This window comes from Penicillium hordei (genome assembly GCF_028827395.1).
Source record: "Penicillium hordei strain IBT 12815 chromosome Unknown utg000005l_segment0_segment0, whole genome shotgun sequence".
NCBI classification, from domain to species: domain Eukaryota; kingdom Fungi; phylum Ascomycota; class Eurotiomycetes; order Eurotiales; family Aspergillaceae; genus Penicillium; species Penicillium hordei.
Genome location: NW_026623146.1, coordinates 3,902,409 through 3,925,686, shown reverse-complemented (window position 1 = coordinate 3,925,686; position 23,278 = coordinate 3,902,409). Strand labels below are relative to the sequence as shown.

Genomic DNA, 23,278 nt, shown 5'->3' with positions numbered 1-23,278 from the left:
GATGTGCGGGGAGCCTGGATCTTGCAACGTTAAGGATTAGCCACCGAGGGAAACCAGCCACAGTGTCTGTTTTCTCGAGGCACCAAGCAAAACAAAATGCGATTGTGGTCTCGAGTCAACAACGATGCGGAAAAGCCACTTTGGTCCGGGGGGTCATGCTGAGTAAGCGCTCCACCGCCACCCGTGGACTGCAAGGGGCCTCTGTCCTTGATGATATGGGACTTTATTGATCTGATTGCTTTACCCCAAGATGAAATTAGGGACGTTATATGTAAGACGCCGACGTGTTTCTAGGTGTTCTTTTTAAACGTCTTTTCAATGTATAAGAAGCATTTGAAAGCATAAAGCGTGCAGAGAACTTTTCTATGCATAACTAGAGCAATGTCCTTGAATGTGCTTGTAGATATACTTCTTAGGTGTTGTGGCTATGTGCCGCATATATACTACCTCATGTTTCTTTAGCTCATGTATACATCGACGTGGGGCAGAATAGAGTTATGAAGAGGTCCGGAGCATATTTGGATACGTCTAAGTTTTCATCTATGACATCCATACATGTAAGCATGGATGGTTTCACTGCTCTACCCTTCCATACATCTTGTCAACATAATTTTGCACCAACAGCTTAAGTCCCACATCGTTCATTCACTACAAGGTGGGTGGCTTTTTCTCCAAATATGACGTTGACGCGTCCTTGGATAACCAAGCTAGGGCACTTCACAATCTGTGGTCATGGTGCGATAGATTGGACAATGAAATCAAAGCTATCAATACGAGGAAAAGCCAAGGCAATAATGCACCAAACGAAGGATCCAACGCAGATGCCCAATCTCTTTCAAAAAATCTTAATGATGTTGCTGCAGAGAACGGTCACCTGCGCGAAAATATAGCTGCTCTTTCTACGAAGATAGATCAGAATATTGCAGAGATCAGTCACTGGAAAGCAGAAGTTGAAGTTCTACCCACCAAGTTTCAGGATTTCCTCGGTCTAGAGGTCAATACTATGAACGCAAAGTACCAGGCCCTTTCTACAAAGATTGGCAATGGTCTCAATGACAGTCCACCAGCTGTCAACCGGGGTCTTGCTATGGGGCTATCTCTTGGTCTCGGCATCCCCCTAACCATAGCTATTGTTTTCCTGTGTACCATTTGGATTCATCGCAGGTATAATTTCCACGGGGTTTCACCTAAGAAAGACGACTAACGCGCTACATTCTATTAGATATCCATATATACCACAACACATGAATAACGAGGAAGCTGAGAACTATATCAAAATACACAAGGCAACACGGCAGAGTAAGTTCTCCGCGAATTCAAGTTACCTATGGTTATATTCTGACTAACGAACTTTTGATCAGAAACCTTGACTGAGAAGCTCTGCGATCTTTTTGAAGCCAAGGGTGTCAAAAAGAAACCCGTTGTCCCGGAAGTCTATGTCATGAGCAACGCTCCCACACAATGATACTATCACCGCACATGATGGATATTTGGCTCAGGGTGTAAGATATCGGTAAGTGCAAGGACATGAGGATACATGATAAAGCTTGGAGTGAATGAGATTTTGTTTCGTTACTTAGGTATCTAGATCTATTAGATCCAGTGAGTTAATAATCGATTGCTTCTTGGCTAAACGTACTCTGCTCCCAACTTCAATATATCCTATCTTTTACCTTTGCGCCTTTTAACTTTCTATGGAAATAATTGCACGATCTGTGTACTAGGTACATAACCTTGGATCCTTGGATTGTTTATGCCCTAATCGTTCTAACTGGGTTTAGAGACAACCCCTTCTAAGGTTGTATCCCTTTTCGGACGCAGCCTTGTCTCTTTATAAAAAATTTTAAATGTGATATCACGATTTTTTTTTTCTACTATTCTTTTCCTCTCCGTCGTTATATAACTACTCACAGTTATCGCTCTAAACCGAGTGAAAATCAAAGTATCTGAAGTACTACTTCCATCCCAAATTTATCAAAAGTTTTCACAAATCCCAAAAAATGGCAGTCAACGAGGGCCTAGCTACTGGCCTTTCCATCGGCTAGGAATCCCTCTTATCATCGCGTTGATAACATTGGTTGTGACCTATGGCCGTCGCAGGCAAGTATCTAAACTGCTCTTTTTTATGGAGCTTACTAACAATATGTCTTGGAGTCCTTGAGGCTGCTCAGGAAGCCCGTGGTTCAGGAAGTATATATGATGGCTAAGGTCCCGAAGTGATACTATGGACATGGGAGTTGAATGCTTTGCTGGATAAAAATACAAACAGGTATGGACCTTTGGCGTTTTGATAACATTTGGGGCGGACGAGTTTTGCTTTTTGATATCGTAAGCGCATTAGTATACTGTACAAAATAATCTAACCACTTAAGATGAGGTCAAAGTCTCACAATACTGAGTGTACTCTCTCTAAAAAAGGGATTTTCTAAGATTTCCTATTGCTAGCCTTCTATTTAATGGAGATAGCTGACATCTTACTGTATGAATTTTGTTAAGTTAGAAGGTAATTATGTCTTCCAAAAGTTGTTATTGGAGGCGACTACTATATATATTTTCGAGGAATGCGGGTTGCTATGACACCAACGCCACGGATATCTGTCGAAATCAGATAAAAAATAAAAAATAAAGAGACCAAACGGGAATTCATCAATAATACATGAACTTATTTTACCCATGTAGAACCAAGGTCTGTACAAATAAAAACTTGAAGTTGGGGGTCCGAAGTCAAGCGGTCAAGCTTCTCACACGTGGGATGTTTCATGGTCCGGAGATCGGACCCATCCATCTCTGCGAATCGGGATTATCGCCTGCGCTGAATGGCCCATGGGAAGCTACTAAAGTTGACTAGAATGCACGTGGGGATTCACCTGGGACTATAGAAAATATATACGTATCACACTATAACATTCTATCGTTTGAATTGTTTGGTAATTGAACTCGTCTATGGGAAAACATATTCGACACAGCAACACGAGGTGGGGATGTTTGAGTCGGAGATCAATCTACGGTGAGCAGAATTGTTTCGACCGCCAGTTCGGATGTTCAATAATAGTAACAGCCCACTATAATAATAACAGTCTCCGTAGATTGCACAACAGTACCTATCTTGCCGATACGAACTCGGGTTAATTAGGTTGTGTCATGACCTTGGCTGGAACAAACACTTGAATGCGCCAAGCGAGTACTTAGAGGGAGACCTCGTGTGTTTTGCAGTGAATACCTACATAATAAATACTCAGACCTCTTACCTCGCGCCAGATGGACGGGCTTGTGTACCATATAACGTCGTCACTCCCGCCTGAATTACAATGTTGCTGCCCGGGGAGATGATTCCATTGCCGCCACCTAAGAGATCTCACCACACTCCTGTGAGGACCGTAAGTTCCGAGAATGACAGGCCGTACTAGAATAAACCCTGCCTTCTACGAAGCTCATTTTTCCTGGTGTACATCGTGCACGAGCTTTGAAGCAAGGGCCATGGATGGAATGGGGCATCAGGTGGAGGAGACTTCCCCAAATAGGGCACACGGCCGAGCTACGCAGTGTCCACCGAGAGTAGGAAAAAGCAAAGTGAAATGGCGACACATTCTTTTTGGGTATTAGAAGTGATAATCGATAATCATGAGCGGAAAGCAAGCTGACCAAAAAAAAAGGGCCAAAAAAGAAAGGAGGCGATTATTAAAATGAGGCGAGTGATAGCGTGGGCAGACATGCAGATGCAGCTGAAAGTGTATATATGATTCAATGATGGAGTTTGGGGTTTAAGGGTAGTATAGTAGGAATTAAAGGGAATATTGTGAGTAAATTGTTCTCCATAGATATAGTAGATGGTTATATTAACTGAATCAAGTCAATTAAGAAAAAATCGAAAGAAGAAAGCACATACAACATAGGAAGGTCAGGAAGGTATACTCCGCCTAGGCTATGCGTCATCATCTCGGGTCGCACATGACGAGAGCTCGGGAGTGCCGGATTTGTTTTTATTACAGTATTGTAATATAGATACTATTGGGGGCCATTTGGGCGGATATGAAGGTTGATGAACCAGTAATAATGTGTATTGAAATGTAATTTAGTGTAATACCGCAGAAAAGGCGTCCTCAGCAGCGGGGAGTAAGGCGGTCGCTCAGTCGGCAGCCAGTCAATCTCCTACAAAACTGCCCCATCCGCCCTTTTTCCTCGCCTTTCTTCCCTCTGCCTCTTCTCGTTGGTTGCCCGCCCTCTCCAGTTCATCCTCCAATCGCACAGTATCATCTCCCCCCTTTTTACATCATTATTGGTGAAACCCTGCCTTGCATAAGGTCGTTCCTTCTCTATTGGTCTCGATACTATAACTGGGGTAAGTGTTATATACAATTTGCTTTACTACAGCACAAGCACAATACTGTACTCTAGTACTGCAATTGTATGCTTCCTTTTCCCTTTCTCCCTGTGCTTTTCTTTGTTTGACCTTTCATCTTTGATCACAATTCTCCCTGGATAAACACATGTCACAATTCACTTTTGTATTCCTGTTTTATTCCTGTTTTTTTACACCATTTGAACTACAATTGTATCCCTATATACCTCCTGTATTGCCTTACTGTCTTACTGCCGGTACTTATATACTTTGGCGGAACTGCCCGGCTTGACATCAGTGGCTCCCACAGAACCACCGCCTTCTCTCTCGTTGGCACGATTTCCATCTCCCCCCTCTCTCCCCTCTGGTCAAATCATCTTCTACCTTGGGATCCCTTGATTGCTTGGGATTGGAAAGTCACCTTATACCCCCGGAGATTATCCTTTCTATTTCTGCCGTGCCTATTAAGGTAATCGCTAAGCTCCAATCCCACGTTGCGCGCGCTTTTGCTTATCTCGTGGCAAAACAACGCGTGCTAAACCAAAACACACTCATTTTCACTTTGACCTATCCTTGCTATCCCTTCTATCATTGGCTCTTCTGATTTTACCTATGCGCGCGATTGCGTTTCATGTTTCTTTTCGTCCAATCTGCACGCGTCCCATTTACATCTTCCTCGTGGGTATCCAGTTGCATCTAACATATGACATAGAGTCGCGCAAACTGATTTCCTTGGCTTTGGCCCGTTTTAACTACTCCCAATCTTCACTTCGTGTCTGCTCTGCAGAATTCGATCGACAAGGTACGTTTCCAGCTGCAACTCAACTCCCGCCTTGCCAACGCATACATTCTCCCCTCTCAACCCTGACCGGTCTAACCCGCCCCGGATTCCCAATCCCCTCCACTTGAACCCTCTGTATTGACAGCGCATTGGTCGTTGCTTCGTCGCGATGATTGGATAAAATGTTAAAAATGCTAATGCTGGCCCATAGTGTTGGTGCGTGGAGCCTTAGTGAGGCGCATTCTGACACCAACGCCCAGGCGTTATCTGTCGCACCTCGAGGCTGTTAGCACCGCCCGAATTATACGCTGGACGTGGCAGAGCAAGGTCTCGGAATTGCATGAATGAGGTATCCTGCCGACCGTGCTTCAAATATACTGCGTAGTCTCCACACCTGCCACCATCAGGTCTGCTCTGACTTGACAACGCATCAAACCGACATCTAGTTGAGGCACCCCGGCACCGCTGCATCACAGCCCAACCACGTTACACCCGACTGTGGGCGTAAACAACTTTGCACAAAACCAAACCCTTCCGCGAATCGCTCGAGATTACTCTCGACACAAGAGGTCGACCCGAGAGTTTCTATTGACGAAACACAGAGCAATATCAGAACGCGCCTGCAATTTAAGGTACGTGCCTGATCCCGGTTGTGTTCTTTTGGTTCCCCATACCCCCACCCGCCAATCCAGTGACCGCTCGGCGATGCGCTCTGCTGACGCGACGCCCCGAGCCTGCAGACTATTTGTCGAATCATCAGTCACCTACCCCAGTACTTGTGGTGACTCTTGTCCCTCATTGCGCGCGCTCTGCGATATCGGTTTATTACATCTACCAAACAAACGTCGCCGTCAACTTTGACATATTTGACCTACCACCCCAAAGCAATCTTTTGGGTCTGATTGGTGATCTCCATATAAAGTCGCCACTTTCAGATCGATCCACTGAATTGGCGCCGCGCCCTGTAGTGTGACAAGATCCACTTATCACAACTCGCCAGTATGGAATATCCTCCCCAATATCAACAAGCCCATGGGCAACATCCACATGCTCCCACTCATATCCCCGGTCCTTATCAAACCGGCCCACCAAACGCTGGTCCTCCTGTTGGGTCGATGGCCTCGCCTACTAACGCCCAGGCACCCATCCAACCTCACTCAACCCACCAATCCTCTCCCATCGTTCCGTCGCAACCTCATTACCAACAAGCACAGAATGGACCCGGAGCTGTTCACCAACAAATGAACTTTCCCCAGGGCTATGGTGTTCCCGCGCCCATGGCTCAGGGTTACGGCATCTCGCCGACGCAGGCTGCCGCGATGGCTACTGCAGCTGCATCTGGGCAGTTCTATCCCCTTCACCAGGACTCCATGGCCGGGCAGATGCCTCAGGGCTCCCGAGCCTCACCGCGCATGGCGAGCATGCAAATGAAGCAGGACCGTGACCCCCGATCGCCACCGCAGATGCAAAACCAGATGCCTCCGATGGGATCGCAGGTTCAGATGCCCCCAAACCAGCAACTTTCCCAACGTCGCATGAGCCATGTCGGTAGCCCCAACGTCCAGACTGCACAACCCGTCATGAGCCATGTCGGCCGGGCCCCCATCGCTGCACCACTTCCCCAGGCTTCCGTACAACAGAACCAGCCCTCGCCCGACATGGTACCCGGCGGCAATCAAGAAGAGTCGCCACTATATGTGAACGCCAAGCAGTTCCACCGGATTTTGAAGCGCCGCGTCGCGCGACAAAAGCTCGAGGAGCAGCTACGTTTGACATCAAAGGGTCGCAAGCCTTATCTCCACGAGTCACGACACAACCATGCCATGCGAAGGCCGCGTGGGCCTGGCGGACGTTTCCTGACTGCAGATGAAGTGGCCGCCATGGAGAAGCGAGAAGAGGTAACGGGTCAGCCTGTTACCTTTGAGGATCTTAGCAAGCCGTTGCCAACCGAGAATGGTGGCGGTCAGAAGCGCAAGTCAAGTGAAGTCCATGGCGATGGCTCGAATTCTTCCAAGAAAACGAAGGTCAACGCCAGCGCCGATGGAAGCGAGGGGGACTCCGCTGAAGCCTCGGATGAGGACGGTTGATCGCGCTCGTTTTCACCCACAAGACAGTGAACATTACATCACGTCCTGCTGAGGTGACTTGCGGTATTGACTTTTCTTTGTTTTTCTTTTGTCGTCACGGCTTTATGGATGGATGTCTTGGACCTTTTCTCTAGCGAGCGATGTGTATGGATGCCCCCCCTTTTCTATGCTCTATGCCCCATTTGATGTGCTTTTGTCTGATATGCTCTTGTCTTACGTGTTTTTTTGTCTGGTGTGCTTTTGTTTTAACCTATCTTACCCCCATTTGCCCCTGATGTCTGTTTATATTCGCTATGCTGGGACGATTTATTCCTTCTTCATTCCCCCTCTTGCCTATTTTATATCCTCGATCCTCTTCCTCAATGGTGACTCTCAGTTTGTGGGAGATACTTTGTACAAGATTGACCGTTTCAAGCATCTACACTTTCTTCCTTGAAAGTGATATGTGAGACTGGAGAGATAGCATGCTCTGCTTTACTCTGCCTCGAAATTGTCTTCCCGTCAGCCCTCATATTCCATGTAGGGTCTTTCAAGGGCATTACATGGTTGTGCTTGATATGCCACCTTATAATCTTCGACAGATAGCTACTCGCTAAATATTCCATTTTCATCCAGATGTGCTATCTCCATCTTTCTGTCCCCATGCTTATATCCACTTTCATGTTTCTATTATGAATATGCTTCTGGCAATCTCTTTCATCATCTTCTTCTTCTCCTCTTACATCCCCCATCTCCTACTCTTCCTCCTTTCATTCTGCTTCGGTGTCTCGTGTTGTGGGTTTATGGGTCTCCGGCTGAGAATTTTAGAGACGGTCTCCATCACTGGAAAAACAGATCGGGATATCGGTTTTCGAAAGACTGGTTTGTTATGAATATCATTTGAATTTTAGTATTGATGTTTTGCTTTTCTTTTTTTCCCCCTTCGGTTCTTCTTGTGTTTCGGTTAGGATTTGGCAAGGCGATGAAGGACAAGGATGGAAATTGGATTGTAGATTTTGAATTTATGGATATATTGTGCTGATACTTATACATGCACTATCTTGTTGTCTTTCTCGATCTTTCTGTGGTATCATATCCAAAACCTTGGACTATAAATAAGATCCATTGACTGTCATTGGCGCATATGTACAACATATGATGCTGAGTGGATATGACTATGTGGGTCAGGACGCTCTGGCAGGGGAATAAAGTACGGGCCATACCGAGATCATGCTTGATTGATTGGGTATTGCATGGGTCTACAGGTCTAGCGATGCTGAGGCGGCTTGATCAGGTTTGGTTTCTGTTGTTTGCCATATCGCTAGTCGATGCCTATTTCACTCTCTTCTGGCCATTAACGGGATGAATTGCACAATCGAGATATGAGAATGCTGAACTTTTACTTCGTTTGCTAGTTCGGATCTTTTCATATTCAAGTTCGGGCGCGTTCTTCTGTTCCGCCAGACTCTAGGCTTTGCCACGACAGAAAACTTGAGATATGGAGGGTGCAACAAAAAGGGGTATATGGAAGAGACATAGCGAGGGGAAAAGATTCACAGGAGAAGTATATTTAAAGTGGTGGCCACATGGAAATCAGATGTACTGAGTCTTGCTTCCAGCTGGAAAAGATGGGAGTAGTGTTTGACTGGAGCCATGGAAAGTATCAAGAGGATGGCAAGGAGGAGATAAAGTCCTTCCTGTTGCTCCGGGGTCAACTGAAGAAGTTTTTCACGTTGCTGGAACATCTTGTCCTTCAATGTCAATCGCTTAGGTCCCGTGGAACCCGGGAACCTTCCAATCGACCAAAATAGCAAGGGCAAACAGCAAATGTCAAGCGCAAGATACATCAACAAGACCTGGGGAACATAAAGTCATGATTGGACCAGGTGTGCAGTGTCGATAGGGATCTGCATAGCTATGGAAGCCCCCACCTGGTTATCGAACCATGCATATATCAGACTTTGACACCAGCTGCCAGCGACAAATACATCCATAATACAGTTGAATGAATGCTGGCCATGAATTCTGTATTCTACCAGCTTTCATACAGCTTCCCAATCCATGGCATCGACCATGAACCCCCAGTCTGCCTCCGTGTTTGATCCCTCTTCAGTGACCTCATCCGGACGGATGCACTTATCGACATGCTCCTTCGCCCGGACATATGATTCTTCCAATCCACCAAAGATATCAGTGATGATTCCCTCGAAGTCAAAACTTGCAAGCGTCACAATGTCCTTTCTTTCGCCTTGTTTTTCTCTCTCTTCCGTAGTTAGATCGGCAGTTTTCCACCTATTCCGTAGTTCCTTGGCCTTTTGTAATTGGAAATAAACATGGCCACCGCCAAGAACTGGGGATAGTGGGGTTGATTGCTCCCGCAAAGCCTCTAGCACATTGGCATGGTATCGATGAATACCAACAGGCCGACCGACACCATTCCCATTATCTGGTGGTCGCCGAGGTGAAGATGTGACCGAGATATTGAAAACCGCTAGTAAATGGACAATGGCACGTTCAAGCAGAGCATAATATTCATGAAAATCAATCTTGAACATTATTTCCGCGTGGGCGATATCGTCTGCCGATACCACATCGCTCATTTCCAATGTTGCAAGGCGGTATCCTTCTGCTAAAAATGGAAGTTTCCATCTCAGCCTGGCGACAATTTTCATAAATCGTGCCAATTCCTCGGCAGGCGGCAGCAAACGACCATCTTGGGATGTGATAGTCGCCGGGCGGATGCTGCTGTTACCGGGGTTGGAGTTATTGGAGGGCCAGTGCCGGGGAGTATTTTGACTCGCCGGGTATCGTTTTCCCCCGGATCCAGGTGCCCAGCGAGAGTTGAATAAACCCGACATGGTCGTTCGATCGAAGGTAAAATGTGGCGTGTTATGCTGTTGTGATTTGGCGGGCGTGGTGGTCCTGGTCAACCAATCAGCGGTCAGCATGGGTCCTATCAGATATTGTATTTGTGAAAGACCTGTGGGGAAAAAGTTGAGCTCTCACAACGGGGGTTTTCTTTTTGCTTATCTTTGTACGTGTCATCTGTCAGGATTGGGAAGAATGTATACCTATACATAGTAATGGTATATATTACATTGCGTCTCCTGTTCTTGTTGAGTCTTGAGTAGGCCGGTGTAGCTTGGCATGTAATTGAGTACCACATCCGAACTGCCTATGTATGCACTGCGGTTTCCATCGAAAGGTGCAGGTGGTAGGTTTATGACGAGGGGGAACGTTGACACCAATGAAGCTGACCTTCTTTGTTTGGTAATGACTAGGCTAATAAGCTCTGAGGGCCGAAAACAAATATTCTTTCAAGATTGAAGGTCGTCTAGGCGTTTCCCCCCATACTTAGTCTCGTTATAGTGATTATGAACCTTTGAGTGATCTATAACGACAAGACTCGTGATTGCTTAGAATCATAACAGAAGTAGTCTTTTTATTATATGGCATTGCAATGGGACTCTCTACATAGATTACTCCGTCTTAATATGTACATATATAACCCCTAAGGAACAAGCTAAAAAGAAAGTACCATTATTTTGATTTCTCCGTGCCCTAGGGATCCATGCATGGATGTATCACTTCGTTTGCCGGCGCTAGCTATGTAGTCAAGCGAAAAGTGACCTGGCAATCGACATAAGCGATGAGGGGCTTAAGAAAAAGTGAAAAGGTTGATAGGCCGTTGAGTGGAGTTAAGTCGCACAATACCGAAGTAGCCTTCCATGAAGTAATATCGACACGATTGAAGTATCCGGGCATCCTGACTGTTACGGGATGTTATACTTCGTTCATATTGAACTGGCTGACGCGACTCACACTTTTTTCCACTTGAAGCAACCTTTTCTTCCCCTCCCTCTTCTCAATCTATTCCTGACTTCAAAATTCCCAACTCAACTTGCCAAGTTAGGGCAGGCAATTGTCATCTGGACTTGTTCCTGAGAACCCGCCAATCAGCAGATGCCAGTCATCCCCGTGCCGCTATACCCTTTTCGGATAAGCGCCCAGCCCTCTCCAGCTTCGTCCGCCTCCTCGGCTTCTTCCTTTTATCGCCAACTATCGCGTTTCGCTCGAGGCTTCTTGTAGGTGGCCCTCTTCTTTCTCCAATTCGCCTTCTGTTTATTCTTTGGCTTTGTCCCTTGCCCTTTCTCTTTCTATCAGCCTCCGCTCCTCTGACCCTGCTTTTCCATTCCCCTGCTTCATCTTCTTTTCTTCCTTTTCAAGCCGTGGCGCCAGCTGCGCATTGCTGGAATTTGTGGGCTATGACTCCTTATATGCATAACAGCATTGGCTCTGTCCAGCAGACTTCTTCATAATTTCTCTTTGCTATCCGAAATCACCTGCTGCAAACATGTTTCAACCCCTGCCAAGTTTCGGGGCAGGCATGCCGCCAGCAGCAGTGTGTTCTTGTCTCTCTCTTTTCCCTCAACCCCTGCCTATGTTATTCCTCGTGAAACTTCCCAGCCGCCACCATCGCTATTTCGCTCCATGAAGTTGCTTGGTCTGATGTTGACGATACCAAATCTTAGCTCACCCTGCGGTTCCCGACTCCCTGATCGATCAACGCAGACTGTTCCGCTGCACTTTATCTACCTGGGGCTGAGTCCTTGGTCTATCAATAAATTAATTGCAGCGAAGGCGGTTGAATATACTATCCCGGAAGGTTTAGAAAATGGATTCCTACGACGGTTATGGATCTCCCGGAAGGAACCGTGAGTCGGATTCCTTTACGGGACGCGCCTCAGGGGAATCATACAGACGTCGGTCGCCCGGTAAGTCTATCATTGAATATTAGTAGAAAGAGGTGGGCGAAATTGACTCGTGTGACCAGCCTCTCAAGATCGACGACGTGCACGGCCGCGCTCCCGCTCGCCCGTGATTGACCGGTACGAGCCTTCGGAGCGTCGTTCTCACCGCGAAGACTTTTACAACAATTCTCGGGAGCATGCTGCCCGAGAGCGCGAGGACCGCCGACGTGCTCCCTCGCCAACTGTGGCAAACATCGACCGCTATGTGCCCGGACAAGACGGAAGTGGTGGTGGCAAGCGTCCTATTCCGACCAACCCTATGCCCAACCCTCTTACACTTGATTTCCAAGTCGGATTTAATTGGTTCGCGGAGTGGTGGAGATTGGAGGAATCCGTGAATGAGGAGAAAGAGCGCGCCAAGAACGGCGGTCGTCGAGTCAAGGGCGAACGCGAGGCGCGCGAAGATCGCGAAAAGGAACGCGCTCAAATCCAGGCAGCTTATGATACATACAAGGTTGATTTGCAAATTCGACTGGCTAGGCTGTTCGTCCAGCAGCACCGGAACGAGGAGTGGTTCAAAGAACGCTATGTTCCTGAAGTCAGAGATCCTCTTCGCACCCGTCTCATGACGGTTCGACAAGGCGCATATGAACAGTGGGAACATGATATGGACAACAACCTTTTCAAGGATTTTACCCTTGAAGGCATATATAAGAGCGATAGCGACGGTGCCGGTGGTGTGGTTGAGAAGGAGGAAGGCGAGACTACGGCGACCGCTGAGACTATGGGAGTGCTTGACCTACTTCCAGTCCGTGGCGGAGACCTTCGCGACGATGCTCTTGCGCAACCCGCACTCCTTATAAAAACCCTTGCACCAAACGTCAGCCGCAGCAAGATTGAGGAGTTCTGCAAGGAACATCTCGGCGAGGAAGATGGAGGTTTCAAGGGCCTCAGTCTCAGTGACCCGAACCCCTCCAAGAAGTTCCATCGCATGGGATGGATCATGTTGCATCCTTCCACAAACACCAACACAGTGGAGCGCGGAGATGGACGCGATGAAGAATCCGAGAATATGGACCATGACGGAAGTGCCAATGGTGGTGTCACAACCAGCCCGGCTGAGAAAGCTCTTGAGGCTGTTAATGACAAGACCATTCATGATTCCGTCCATGGTGACTTTGTTTGCCACGTGGGAGTCCATGTTCCCCCTGCTCAGCCGCGCAAGAAGGCTCTCTGGGATCTGTTCTCCGCGCCCGAGCGAATTGATCGTGATCTCGAGCTAGCCAAACGTTTGACTTCCAAGTTGGACTCCGAGATGAATATCGCTGTGGATGGTTTCACTAAGATTGACGAGTATGTTGACGACCTGCGTGGCAAAGGAGAGCTCCAGCCCCCGGCTACGGGACCAGTGAGCGCGAAGAAGCAAAGAAACGGATATAGCGACGAAGGGGACGAAGGAGAAATTGAGGAAGGTGAAGAGAAGGAGATTCCCGAAGAAGAAGATGACGTGGATGACGAGGAACTCGCAGTTAAGAAGAAGAAGCTGGACTTGGTTGTTGAATACCTGCGCCGGGTCTACAACTTCTGCTTCTTCTGTGTCTTTGAAAGTGACTCGGTCCATGAGCTTGGCCGCAAGTGTCCCGGTGGACACCTTCGCCGTCCACGCACCGGACTTTCCGCTCAGGCTAAGGAAGTGGCCCGAGCCAGCGCTCTTGGCCAGCCGTTCCCGGCTAAGAAGAAAGAACCTAGCGAGGAAGGAGAAGATCTCTCTTCGCCTGTCCAAGAAAAGCGCGGACAGCGTCATGGCTCTAAGTCTGAACAGCAATTGCAGCGTGCCTTTAACTGGGTGAAGACTTTTGAAGACAAGTTGCTGCAGATCCTAGAGCCGGAGAATGTCGATCTCAGCAAGCTCGGCGGCAAGCCCGTTGACCAAGCCCTTGAGGATGAACTTCTGAAGTATATGAAGCAGGAGGACGACTCCAAGTACCGGTGCAAGGCGCCTGAATGTACCAAACTTTTCAAGGCCGAAGCCTTCTGGCGCAAGCACATCGAAAAGCGCCATGCAGAGTGGTTTGAAGGCATCAAGAACGATGTAAGTGTGCAACTATCCAACAATGCTTCCCAGTATTAACAATTGCCATAGCTCGCATTAGTGAACGCCTATGTCTTAGACCCAGCACGCATTGCCCCATCCCGTTCCGATGCCAACAGCAACGGTCACTTCCCCCTTGGCTCCGGACAAGGGCACACCGGCACTCCTCGTGGATTCAGCCTTGCCAGCCTGCCCTACACCCCCAATGGAAACATGTCTACCTTCCCCCCGGTGGAATGCCCGGCATGATGGGTGCACACGCAGGCGGCTGGAATGGAAACGCAGTGGGACACGACGGCGGTCTGCACCAGCCCGGACCTATGCGTCGCGGCCAGAATCGCAACAACCGACCCGGTCCGTACGACCGTCGCCGATTCAACGGCAACGGCCGACTGAGCCCTCCCCGCGGCATGCCTGGCATGTATGGTGGTGGCCGTCTCCCGCCTCCTGGTGTCAGCGTTCCAGCTGGTCACCCCGCAGCCAGCATGGCCGCCGCCAACCCATTCCCAGACTCTTCCAGCGGGGGTCCCATGGCGCCGCGCGAAGCCGTCCAGGGCCGCAGCTTGAAGAGCTACGAGGATCTGGATGCAGTCGATGCATCTGGCAGTGGCGAATTGCAGTACTAGTATCTGCTGATCTGATAACACCTTTCGCTCTTGTGTTTTCTTTTTATTCTTTTCTTTCTTTCTTTCTTTCTTTCTTTCTTTTTTCTTTTCCTCCAATTGGCGACCTGGCGCATCGGAGGGACCGCTCATTTATTGAATTCAATCATTTTCATTGATCTCTACTTGCGAAAACATGGCCTTTATTTTTTATCTCCTTGTTGTTTATTATCATTTTATCATCCCCAACGGAATTTCCTTTCTTTATTTTCCAGCATGTACAATAACCCTTCTATCAAAATATGAAATTGAAGATTCAAAAATATCAAATGATATTCATTGCAATGCGTATGGGGGGTATCGATATTATAAGCTTACAATTTCCAATCAAATATTAAACACGACCCAAATCCCCTGGCCAAACACACTTCCTAACCAATGACCATCTACGGCATCTGGATAACAACTTCCTCCCCCGCATCCCGCCACTGCACACCCATCCCACGAATCCGGCGCTCACTCGCCAAGAAGAGCAGAAGGTAAACGTGCATAGCGACCTCACCCCACGCATAGACTTTAAGAGAGACGTGCGTGTCAGACGAGAGCGTTGACGGGGCCGTCGCAGCCTCGAGGATACACCAGACGCCCCATCCCGCACGGCCGTCCCTACCAACGAAGTCCGAGAGGAAGGACCAGAAGGCATGAAAGAGCTGGTAAGGCCATGTCCGCATGATCTCTTTTGGCTTTGGCGAAGTTGGGCTTTGAATGGCATTAGTGGTTCCAGATTTGGGGTTTGGGTTTGGATCTGCAAGGTCGGCTGAATCTCGCTCTCGGCTTCGGGGGTTCTCAACAGCGAGGTGCACGAGCCAATAGCCCCGTTCTAGGGGGTCGAGGGGGCGGGTTTGAGTGAATGGTTTGTAGGTTCGTGCTGGGTTTAGACGCTCTGTGAGCATTGATAGGGTTGGGGTTATGTGGGTAGTGAAAGGGGCAGTGGAGATTGGTGGCCTTGGGGGATGGATTTCGAGAGGGAGAGTGGATAGATTGATCTGATTCGGGGATTGGGATTGGGCTGGGGTGTTCGCGGGAATGTGATGCGAGGGAGTGGTAGGATGAGTGATGGAGGCATCTGGACCTTTTCCTTGGTCTGAGCTGGATATTTCGATGGGGATTTCAGGGAAACCAGTGGGGATGGGCTGTTTGTTGTCGATGGGGATGACCCCGTGAGATGCAGCGGGCTGGTCCGCTGCAGGAGAATCTGCAATTAAAAGCGGTTGCGCCAGATCCGGCGAGGCCGGGGCTGTGCGACGTCTTTTAGGAGGTGGAGTGAGCTGCGATGGAGGCGATAGTTCTGCATGAGATTGCTCGGCGCGAACTAGTTCCTGGTCGATCTCGGGCTGGGAGTCTGGAATGACGCTGATGAGGGAGTCTAGGGAGTCGGGATGATTTGAGATGATGGGCTTGCGTGGAGCTGGGCTATCTTTCTCAGGGAGTAAGCGAGGATCCGAGGGTACGGCCGTGAATGCGGGCCGGGGCGCCTCCCGCAGTATTGGCGAAGTCTCGTGTTGAGTCGTCGGGGACACCGAGGACTGTACGGCGGTATCGGCGGAGAAAGAGTGCGTGTTGTCTGCACTGGTAGGGGGTGAGGAGTTGCTCTCCATCAGTGGGTGGCGTGAGGCACATTGGAAGTCCAATATGGCGGCGACTTGGGCCCTATAGCGGGCATCATCTTGTGCGGTGCTCGCGGCGGTGATGTGCACTAGAATCTGGGAGTTGGGGACTTGGATCATTTTTCCGTTTTTATTGGAGCGCCCATTGTGATATTCGATGCGCACTAGGGAGATCAGGGTCGGGGGATCATAGTATTTGTCAATGAGGATATATGCTCTGGATACTCAATATGGGAGAACTATTGGATGTGACTTGGAGTTCCCCCAGGGCTGTTGGACGAAATGATTGGTCAGCCCGCTCGACTGATCACACTAAACTTCGCACGTACCTGGTACTTGCAGGGTACTTGACTTATAGGGTGAAAACACCGGCTTGAATGTGGTACTATACATGTACCTCGCAGTTATCATGATCCTATTAACGCGTCGAGTATGTAAAGTGAATATTTCCCCTCTGTTTCAGTCAATTGCAGTCAATTCATACTAATATACCCAGGTTATACCCAGTTCACCCAGTTAGGTGTATACTATATTACCTTACAACTCAGGTCTCACGGCCGTTTGATTATGTGGAGCCCTAAGACAGATCGAACGCCTTATTATGTTTGAATTGATTTTTTTTTTTTCCTATTTGCATAAAATCAGTTAATAAGTCATAACATAGAAAAGTAATTATAATAATAAAATACAACATAGAAAATAAAATGACCTAAGAAAAAGGAGTACAAAAATCGGCTCTATCCACTTTCTTCCCTTTATATTACTCTCCGATCTCCACGGCTCCATACCTTCTCGACTTTCAGACTTAACCTTCTCCCTTGCCTCTTCCAAAACTCTTACAATGGCTGTTAGTGGTGGGGTCTACCCAATGGACCATGCGATGGGCTATTCTGGTGAGTTTCTTTTTTCTTTACTATCTGGGGTGTTTCGCGATCGGGGGGTATCCAGCTCTACAAATATATCTGGAATGCCCGGGTCCAATTAATTCTGGTCCGATCGCAAGTGTGCAAGCTGGCGAGCCTGGTGAACCTGTTGAACCTGTTGGAACTGAATCTGTTGAACCTGGCGAGCCTGGTGAACCTGATGAAAGCCTGGGGTTCGGGAATTATAGCGGGTTTCCCCGGTTCTCGCCAGGAAGCTATCCAGAGTTAACCCCTCCCCCGACTACCTGCCCTGAGCTTTCCCTAGCCTGAAACAGATATCTACTGTTTTATCGCAGTTCTATGGTCGTATCTAACATTGTGGCGCCAATGTCTCTCCGGCTCGGCCCACGGCCCCGGAGTGCACGGTGCAGAACATGGTAGAAGAACCGCAGACCCCATCGAGTAAAGGCTTCGGAGCCGAAATATTTAAAATCTTTGGAGGTGGCAGTGGCAGCGCTGCCAGTGGCAATGGACCGAAGAAGACCACGCGAGGTGAGTGATCTGATCCCAGTCGCTCGATCGGATCGCAACTAAGCTTTTCCAGATGGTCAACAACCCAAACGTCGCGGCCCCAAGCCAGATAGCAAGCCTGCACTCACCAGACGGCAGGAACTAAACCGTCAGGCCCAGAGGTACACAACCCGCGGATATAATAACCATCGGGCTGGACTGATCCACACAGGACACATCGCGAGCGGAAGGAACAATACATGAGAGCACTAGAGACCGAAGTATCGCGGTTACGGGAGGCCTACACCACCGAGATCGCAGAGGCCAACGCATCAATCCAACAACACAAAGAGCTAATGCATTCGATACGAGAGGAGAACGAGATCCTGAAGGAAATTCTCGTAGCGAGCGGAATTCAATACGAAGCGGATCTAGAACGCCGCCGGGCGGAGCGCCCACCGATGATGGCCTTCCAATCGAGCCCTCTTACTGTCGCTGGCAGCACCACCGCGTCGCAAAGTGCGCCTCTCACCCACTCTGCCAGCAACCACAACACAACCCCTGCAACCACGATCTCATCCGGCATGAGCCCTCGCGCGAATGGCATGGATCACTCGGAGATCTCGCCCGCGATTGGATATGCGTCCCACCAGCAAGTGTATCACGCGGGCGCAGGCGAGCATTCATTGAACATGGATCATTCATCGTGCGCGCCCGTTGATACCATGCAGCCCATGCCGGCTACGCGGGGAGGTGTCTTCGAAACGGATCCCCAGTTGCAGGTTGACTTTATCCTAACGTAAGGCCCACTCTAATCTAATAGCAAATACACGTGCTAACGAATATAACCCCTACAGACTTGAAGGTCCCTGCCGCGAACATACGGACTATCTCTGCCGACGGTCAGTCACAGAAGCCGACGACGAAGACATGCCGTTTTCCGGGCACGCCCTGATGGCAACATGCCCACCGCCGAGCTACATTGCAAAAACAACACACGAACAACCATACCCACACAAGGCGCCGGATCTCCCACACGCAAATCTCAGCACCCTCCTCAACCTCAGCCGACAGCTCGTGACAGAAGGACAAATCACACCCATCATGGCGCTGCAATGTCTCAAGAACCACGAGCTGTACCCGACGCTGCGACGCGACGATATCAAGATCATCATGGATACGCTCAACACCAAGGTCCGCTGCTACGGCTTCGGCGCTGTGGTCGAGGACTTCGAGTTGATAGATTGTCTGAGCAGCGTGCTCGGCACCAAGGTCGATCTCGGCATGTCCGGCACAGCCGATGACTCGATGTATGGTTGAGCAGTTGGCCAAACGCAATGAAAATGATTATGATTTGATGCCTGGAAAATCCTGTCTTTTTTGTCTGTGTTGGCTACTGCCATGGAGTGACTCGGCGCCTTTGCTTGCTGCCTGCCTTTCGGTTTTGACTGTGCTTGTGAACTATTTCTTTTTTTCCATTCCTTACTATCTCTTTTTTCTTTTTTCTTTTTCTTTTTCTTTTTCTTTTTCTTTTTCTCTTTTTTTCTTTTGTCTGATACTCCCGTTGAGAGTGTCGTATATAAATGGAAACCACCATCGGTGCAGGCGATATTTCACCTGGACAATATATTCATTTCTTTCTTGTTGCTCTGGAGGGACGCTTATTTATATTGCTTTTAATCTTGCTTCTAGCGATCTGAACATATATCACTCTACTCTAATCGCACTTGGGTTTATATATACTCATCAGCAAGTAACAGTCTTTGATAAGTGCGTATCCATATCCCAGAAGATTATATATAAACAACCCGTAAACTCAGACACGGCGGAAATCCTCGATGCATATGACTGTGAAAGCCTAGAAAGGCACCGGGAAGACAATTTCGTTTCCCCGAGAAAGTTGTACAGAAGTTGATCACTCGGCCACGGGTGTTACTCAACACTACGGACATAGGTCTTTGCATCCTCAGGCAACCAAATATGGAACTACATTACTAAAACGAATTATAATCAGCGTCTGTATAATCACCCTCTTAACAGACTTCTATATGCCAAAAAGCAAGGCCATTTCCCCTCGAACGTATAATTCTGTAGTAATCCTAGTTGGGAGAAAGAGAGAGCGAGGTTTGTCTGGCAAAATGAACTTGATTGAATAGACTATTGGTCAGACTCTATAGTCACGAGTATAAAAGCGTCAAATTTTAGGTCGAGTACGTATGCACATGGAAATGAGGAACATAAGTCATCAGAAAAAAAAAATCTACTCATCAGCCTCATCGGAGTTCTCACCCTCCTTCTCCTCCTCAAGCTCCTCATCATCCTCCTCGAATGTAGTCGCGGGGACGCTGTACAGACGCAGAACAGACTTGTTAGGGTCCTTGATGAGAACGTACTTCTTAACCTTCTCAGCGGGCTCATCGGAGTCCAGAGCACGGATACGGTCAACAATAGTACGGACGATACCCCAACCGTTACCGAGGTTAAGGTTCATCTGGCTAGCGAACTCGCGGGGCTTGTAGCCAGCAACGCCGAGGACGACGTGGGCAGCAGCAGAGCGGGGGTTGACACGAGACACGAAGCCGAGCTTCATGCCGTCAGCCTTGGCGAGGATAGCCTGGGTAGTCCAGCGGGCGAGCTTGGCGGAGTTGTTCTTCATCTCGGTGGCGAGGACGGCACCACGCTGGGAGTTGAGCTTGCTGCGCCAGTCGAGGGCACCGCCGGAGCCCTGGGCCTTGGGGTCGAACTCGTTCAGGGCCTTGATGATGAGCTGCTGGTCCTCGGTTCCGGTGGGACCGCCCTTCATGACGGCGTCGACCTCTGTGCGGACGACCATGGAGACGGGCTCCTCGTCGCGCTCGAGGGAGATGTCGAAGCGACGGTACTTGTAACCCTTGGAGGCGAGGGGCTCGGTCTCCTCGGTCTCGTCGTAGAAGGGGTTGGGCTTGGCGAAGGAGACCTTGGACTTCTCGGACTCGATGAGAGTCTGCAGGGCGAAGTTGTGGTTGATGATGGTGGCTTCCATGGCGAGGGCGTTGGGGGTGTTAATCTGCTCCTGCTTGCCGGCGGCCTCGGCGGCCTCGAGGGGTGCGTCGATGGCGTTCTCGTTGACGCTGACCATGTCGAAGGAGGCACCGTCGCGCTTGTCGAAGTAGATCTTGTCGCCCTGGTGGACGATGACGATGTCCCACGAGTAGACACTGCGGGTGGCGCACATCAGCATGGACAGGATATCGGAGGTGGCGAAGACGGTAGCGGCGTTCTTCTCGGAGAGCTCGTTGATGACGGGATCCTGGGAGGTGGTAACGTTGTAGGCAGCACGGTCGAGAGCCTGCATTCTGCGCTCGGCGTTCTTGACGGGGGGCTTGTCGTAGGACTTGTCGTAGTAGTGGAGGAAACCGTACGTCTCGAGGTCCTCGCCCTCGGGGGCATCGAGGTTCAGCTTAGATAGACGGGTGAAGTCAACCTCCTCGAGCATCTTCCAGTCGGGACGGATGTTGACAGAGGCCTCACGGATACGCTGGGGCTTGTCGTAGTCTCTCCAGCCGAAACGACGGCCACCACGGCCGCCACGGCCACCGCCACGGTCGCTGAATTGGTAACCGCTCTGCTGACCGCGGCCAACATTAGGTCCAGCACGCTGGAAGCCACCACGTCCACCACGCTGGTTGGTAGCACCGCGCTGACCACCACGGCCACGGAAAACGGTGCCACCGCCACGGCCGAACCCGCGCTTCTGGACGCGAGTGTTATCAACGACCGAGAAGGAGGACTCGTCCTCGGCGGCTGCGACAGTGAAGAGGTTGGAGGTACCGGCGCCGTACACCTGCTGGTCTATTTGGACTGTTAGCCATTGCTATTCGACTTGAAAGAGCAAGTGGGTGGGGACAGAAAAAAGATGAACCAAAACATACCTCTGAAACCACGGTTGTACTGGGGACGCTGATTCTGACGCTCCTTGGTCTCAGCAGTCCAGTCGGCCATGCGGCCAAGCTTGTCGCCCTTGGAGAAAGGAGCGTATGGCACACCGGAAAGCATGCTATCGGCAGAGGTGGAGGGGCCCCAAGTGTCCTCCGAGGGGAGGGCGGCCACCAGGTCGGCGAGAGAAGTGGAAGGCATTTTGATTATGATCTATGGGCAATTCGCGCTGGGCAACTGCTCAAAAATCAAAAAGGTAGAGGGGTTGGTTGGTCGATAACCCCGAGGAATATGGTGTGGATTAATTGAGGCGGGAAGTTTTTTGTGTCGCGAGGCTGTGGCGGTGTTGGCCACACCGCCACAAGCGCACCGCCACATGTTTCCATATCAGCTCTGGTCACTTTCTCTTCGTCTTCGTTATGACTGGGATGGGATTTTCATCTGGATTTTAGGAGACTTTTAGGGGGCATTCCAAGTACATGAGTGTATGTACTATGGCTAACAATGAACCATTGTGTCTTGACTTCAGAGTTTACCTTGAGAATGCCTTATCTCTTCTGGTTTCTCATCCAATTGATAATCATTGACATTATCGAATTCCCCTGAAAGCCAAGAGGAAATAATTTGAGATGATGACCTCAAATTTCAGGTGACAGACTAAGCCGTCGGTGTCTACTTCCAATGTTGGATCCAATACGTTCACGTAATTCATTCAGACAACACTTATCAAGATGGTCACAAACCATGACGACAATCAGGGGAAGCTGACATGTAGAAAATTTCAAGTGATCCAGTGAAAGGCAATAGTCATCCAGATTGACTGGGCCCAAATCGAAGTTTACCAAGACCTTGGGACCATCACAATGTCCACCTTTATGATACCCGCGTACTAGTTTGACATCGTGCAATCAACGATGCGAGACTTATCTCGAAATGTCTCGCTTTGTTCGCGGGGTTGAATATGGATCTACCGCTGTATGCGCTCTTTGGGGGAATGGAAATGACAAATCGCAAAACAACTGCATAAAATTTCAGATTGCGGAGACTACGGATGAAACTATGGAGTACGGAGTACGGAGTATAGAATTGGTTTTTTTCTCCCCATCAATTGAGTTCTGGGGCTGGTTGATACGTCGATCGGATGACAGGGCTATACCAGTTCCTTACAGTGGATCGTCGATCTTGGCAGTTCTGATTCGATGCCACAGGGAAGATCATCCCGGAAACTGGATCCACTGATAAGGAACTCCTCGATCCGGAGAGATGGAGAAGGAAATAACCGGGGGGTTTTGCCCTGACTATTGGACTTGTATATTGACTTGGCATTGAATAGCGAATGACTGCATGTCTTTCAATGATATTGAGCATGGACCAAGAGGGATCGACAGCGAAGATAGCTCGGTTGGAAGTAATGTGAATCATGCATATCCACATTATGAACTATGTTGGATTCAATCCAAGGAACTGGTTCACTCTTCTAGTAGCAGAAACTGCCTCTACCCTAGTACCTCGGTTAGAGGTCGAAGCCTCTCACTCGGCCTCTCACTTGACCTCTCACTCGGCCTCTCACTTGGCCTCTAACATTGGCGTCAAATGCTATCTAGAGTTTCGCAGATCTTCTTGTTCACCGAGATGGACACTACTTGGCGAGTTCATTTCAACAACTCACAAATGGATGTTTCCACATTCCGA

General features: G+C 49.2%; 8 protein-coding genes across 8 annotated transcripts; 5 read left to right on the top strand and 3 right to left on the bottom strand.

The window, feature by feature from the left end:
• Positions 1-542: 542 nt before the first annotated feature.
• On the top strand, positions 543-1,465 carry N7537_010322 (uncharacterized protein; the record flags this gene model as incomplete). Its single annotated transcript, XM_056901376.1, has 4 exons — positions 543-557; positions 656-1,164; positions 1,223-1,299; positions 1,362-1,465. The coding sequence occupies 4 exons, from the start codon at positions 543-545 to the stop codon at positions 1,463-1,465; spliced, it is 705 nt and encodes a 234-aa protein (XP_056750044.1).
• Positions 1,466-6,121: 4,656 nt separating this feature from the next.
• hapB (CCAAT-binding transcription factor subunit HAPB) lies at positions 6,122-7,207 on the top strand (the record flags this gene model as incomplete). Its single annotated transcript, XM_056901375.1, has 1 exon — positions 6,122-7,207. One exon carries the CDS (start codon positions 6,122-6,124, stop codon positions 7,205-7,207), a length of 1,086 nt encoding a protein of 361 aa, XP_056750043.1.
• Positions 7,208-9,228: 2,021 nt separating this feature from the next.
• N7537_010320 (uncharacterized protein) lies at positions 9,229-10,044 on the bottom strand (the record flags this gene model as incomplete). The annotated part of the gene is made up of 1 exon (XM_056901374.1): positions 9,229-10,044. One exon carries the CDS (start codon positions 10,042-10,044, stop codon positions 9,229-9,231), a length of 816 nt encoding a protein of 271 aa, XP_056750042.1.
• Positions 10,045-11,861: 1,817 nt separating this feature from the next.
• On the top strand, positions 11,862-14,655 carry N7537_010319 (putative arsenite resistance protein Ars2; the record flags this gene model as incomplete). Its single annotated transcript, XM_056901373.1, has 3 exons — positions 11,862-11,961; positions 12,021-14,029; positions 14,149-14,655. 3 exons carry the CDS (start codon positions 11,862-11,864, stop codon positions 14,653-14,655), a joined length of 2,616 nt encoding a protein of 871 aa, XP_056750041.1.
• A 422-nt stretch (positions 14,656-15,077) lies between these two features.
• On the bottom strand, positions 15,078-16,418 carry N7537_010318 (uncharacterized protein; the record flags this gene model as incomplete). The annotated part of the gene is made up of 1 exon (XM_056901372.1): positions 15,078-16,418. One exon carries the CDS (start codon positions 16,416-16,418, stop codon positions 15,078-15,080), a length of 1,341 nt encoding a protein of 446 aa, XP_056750040.1.
• A 721-nt stretch (positions 16,419-17,139) lies between these two features.
• Positions 17,140-17,450, top strand: N7537_010317 (uncharacterized protein; the record flags this gene model as incomplete). Its single annotated transcript, XM_056901371.1, has 2 exons — positions 17,140-17,191; positions 17,302-17,450. 2 exons carry the CDS (start codon positions 17,140-17,142, stop codon positions 17,448-17,450), a joined length of 201 nt encoding a protein of 66 aa, XP_056750039.1.
• Positions 17,451-17,595: 145 nt separating this feature from the next.
• Positions 17,596-19,133, top strand: flbB (the record flags this gene model as incomplete). Its single annotated transcript, XM_056901370.1, has 4 exons — positions 17,596-17,713; positions 17,766-17,853; positions 17,904-18,470; positions 18,529-19,133. The coding sequence occupies 4 exons, from the start codon at positions 17,596-17,598 to the stop codon at positions 18,989-18,991; spliced, it is 1,236 nt and encodes a 411-aa protein (XP_056750038.1). The 3' UTR covers positions 18,992-19,133.
• Positions 19,134-19,931: 798 nt separating this feature from the next.
• N7537_010315 (eukaryotic translation initiation factor 3 subunit D) lies at positions 19,932-21,787 on the bottom strand (the record flags this gene model as incomplete). Its single annotated transcript, XM_056901369.1, has 2 exons — positions 19,932-21,502; positions 21,583-21,787. 2 exons carry the CDS (start codon positions 21,785-21,787, stop codon positions 19,932-19,934), a joined length of 1,776 nt encoding a protein of 591 aa, XP_056750037.1.
• Positions 21,788-23,278: the final 1,491 nt, after the last annotated feature.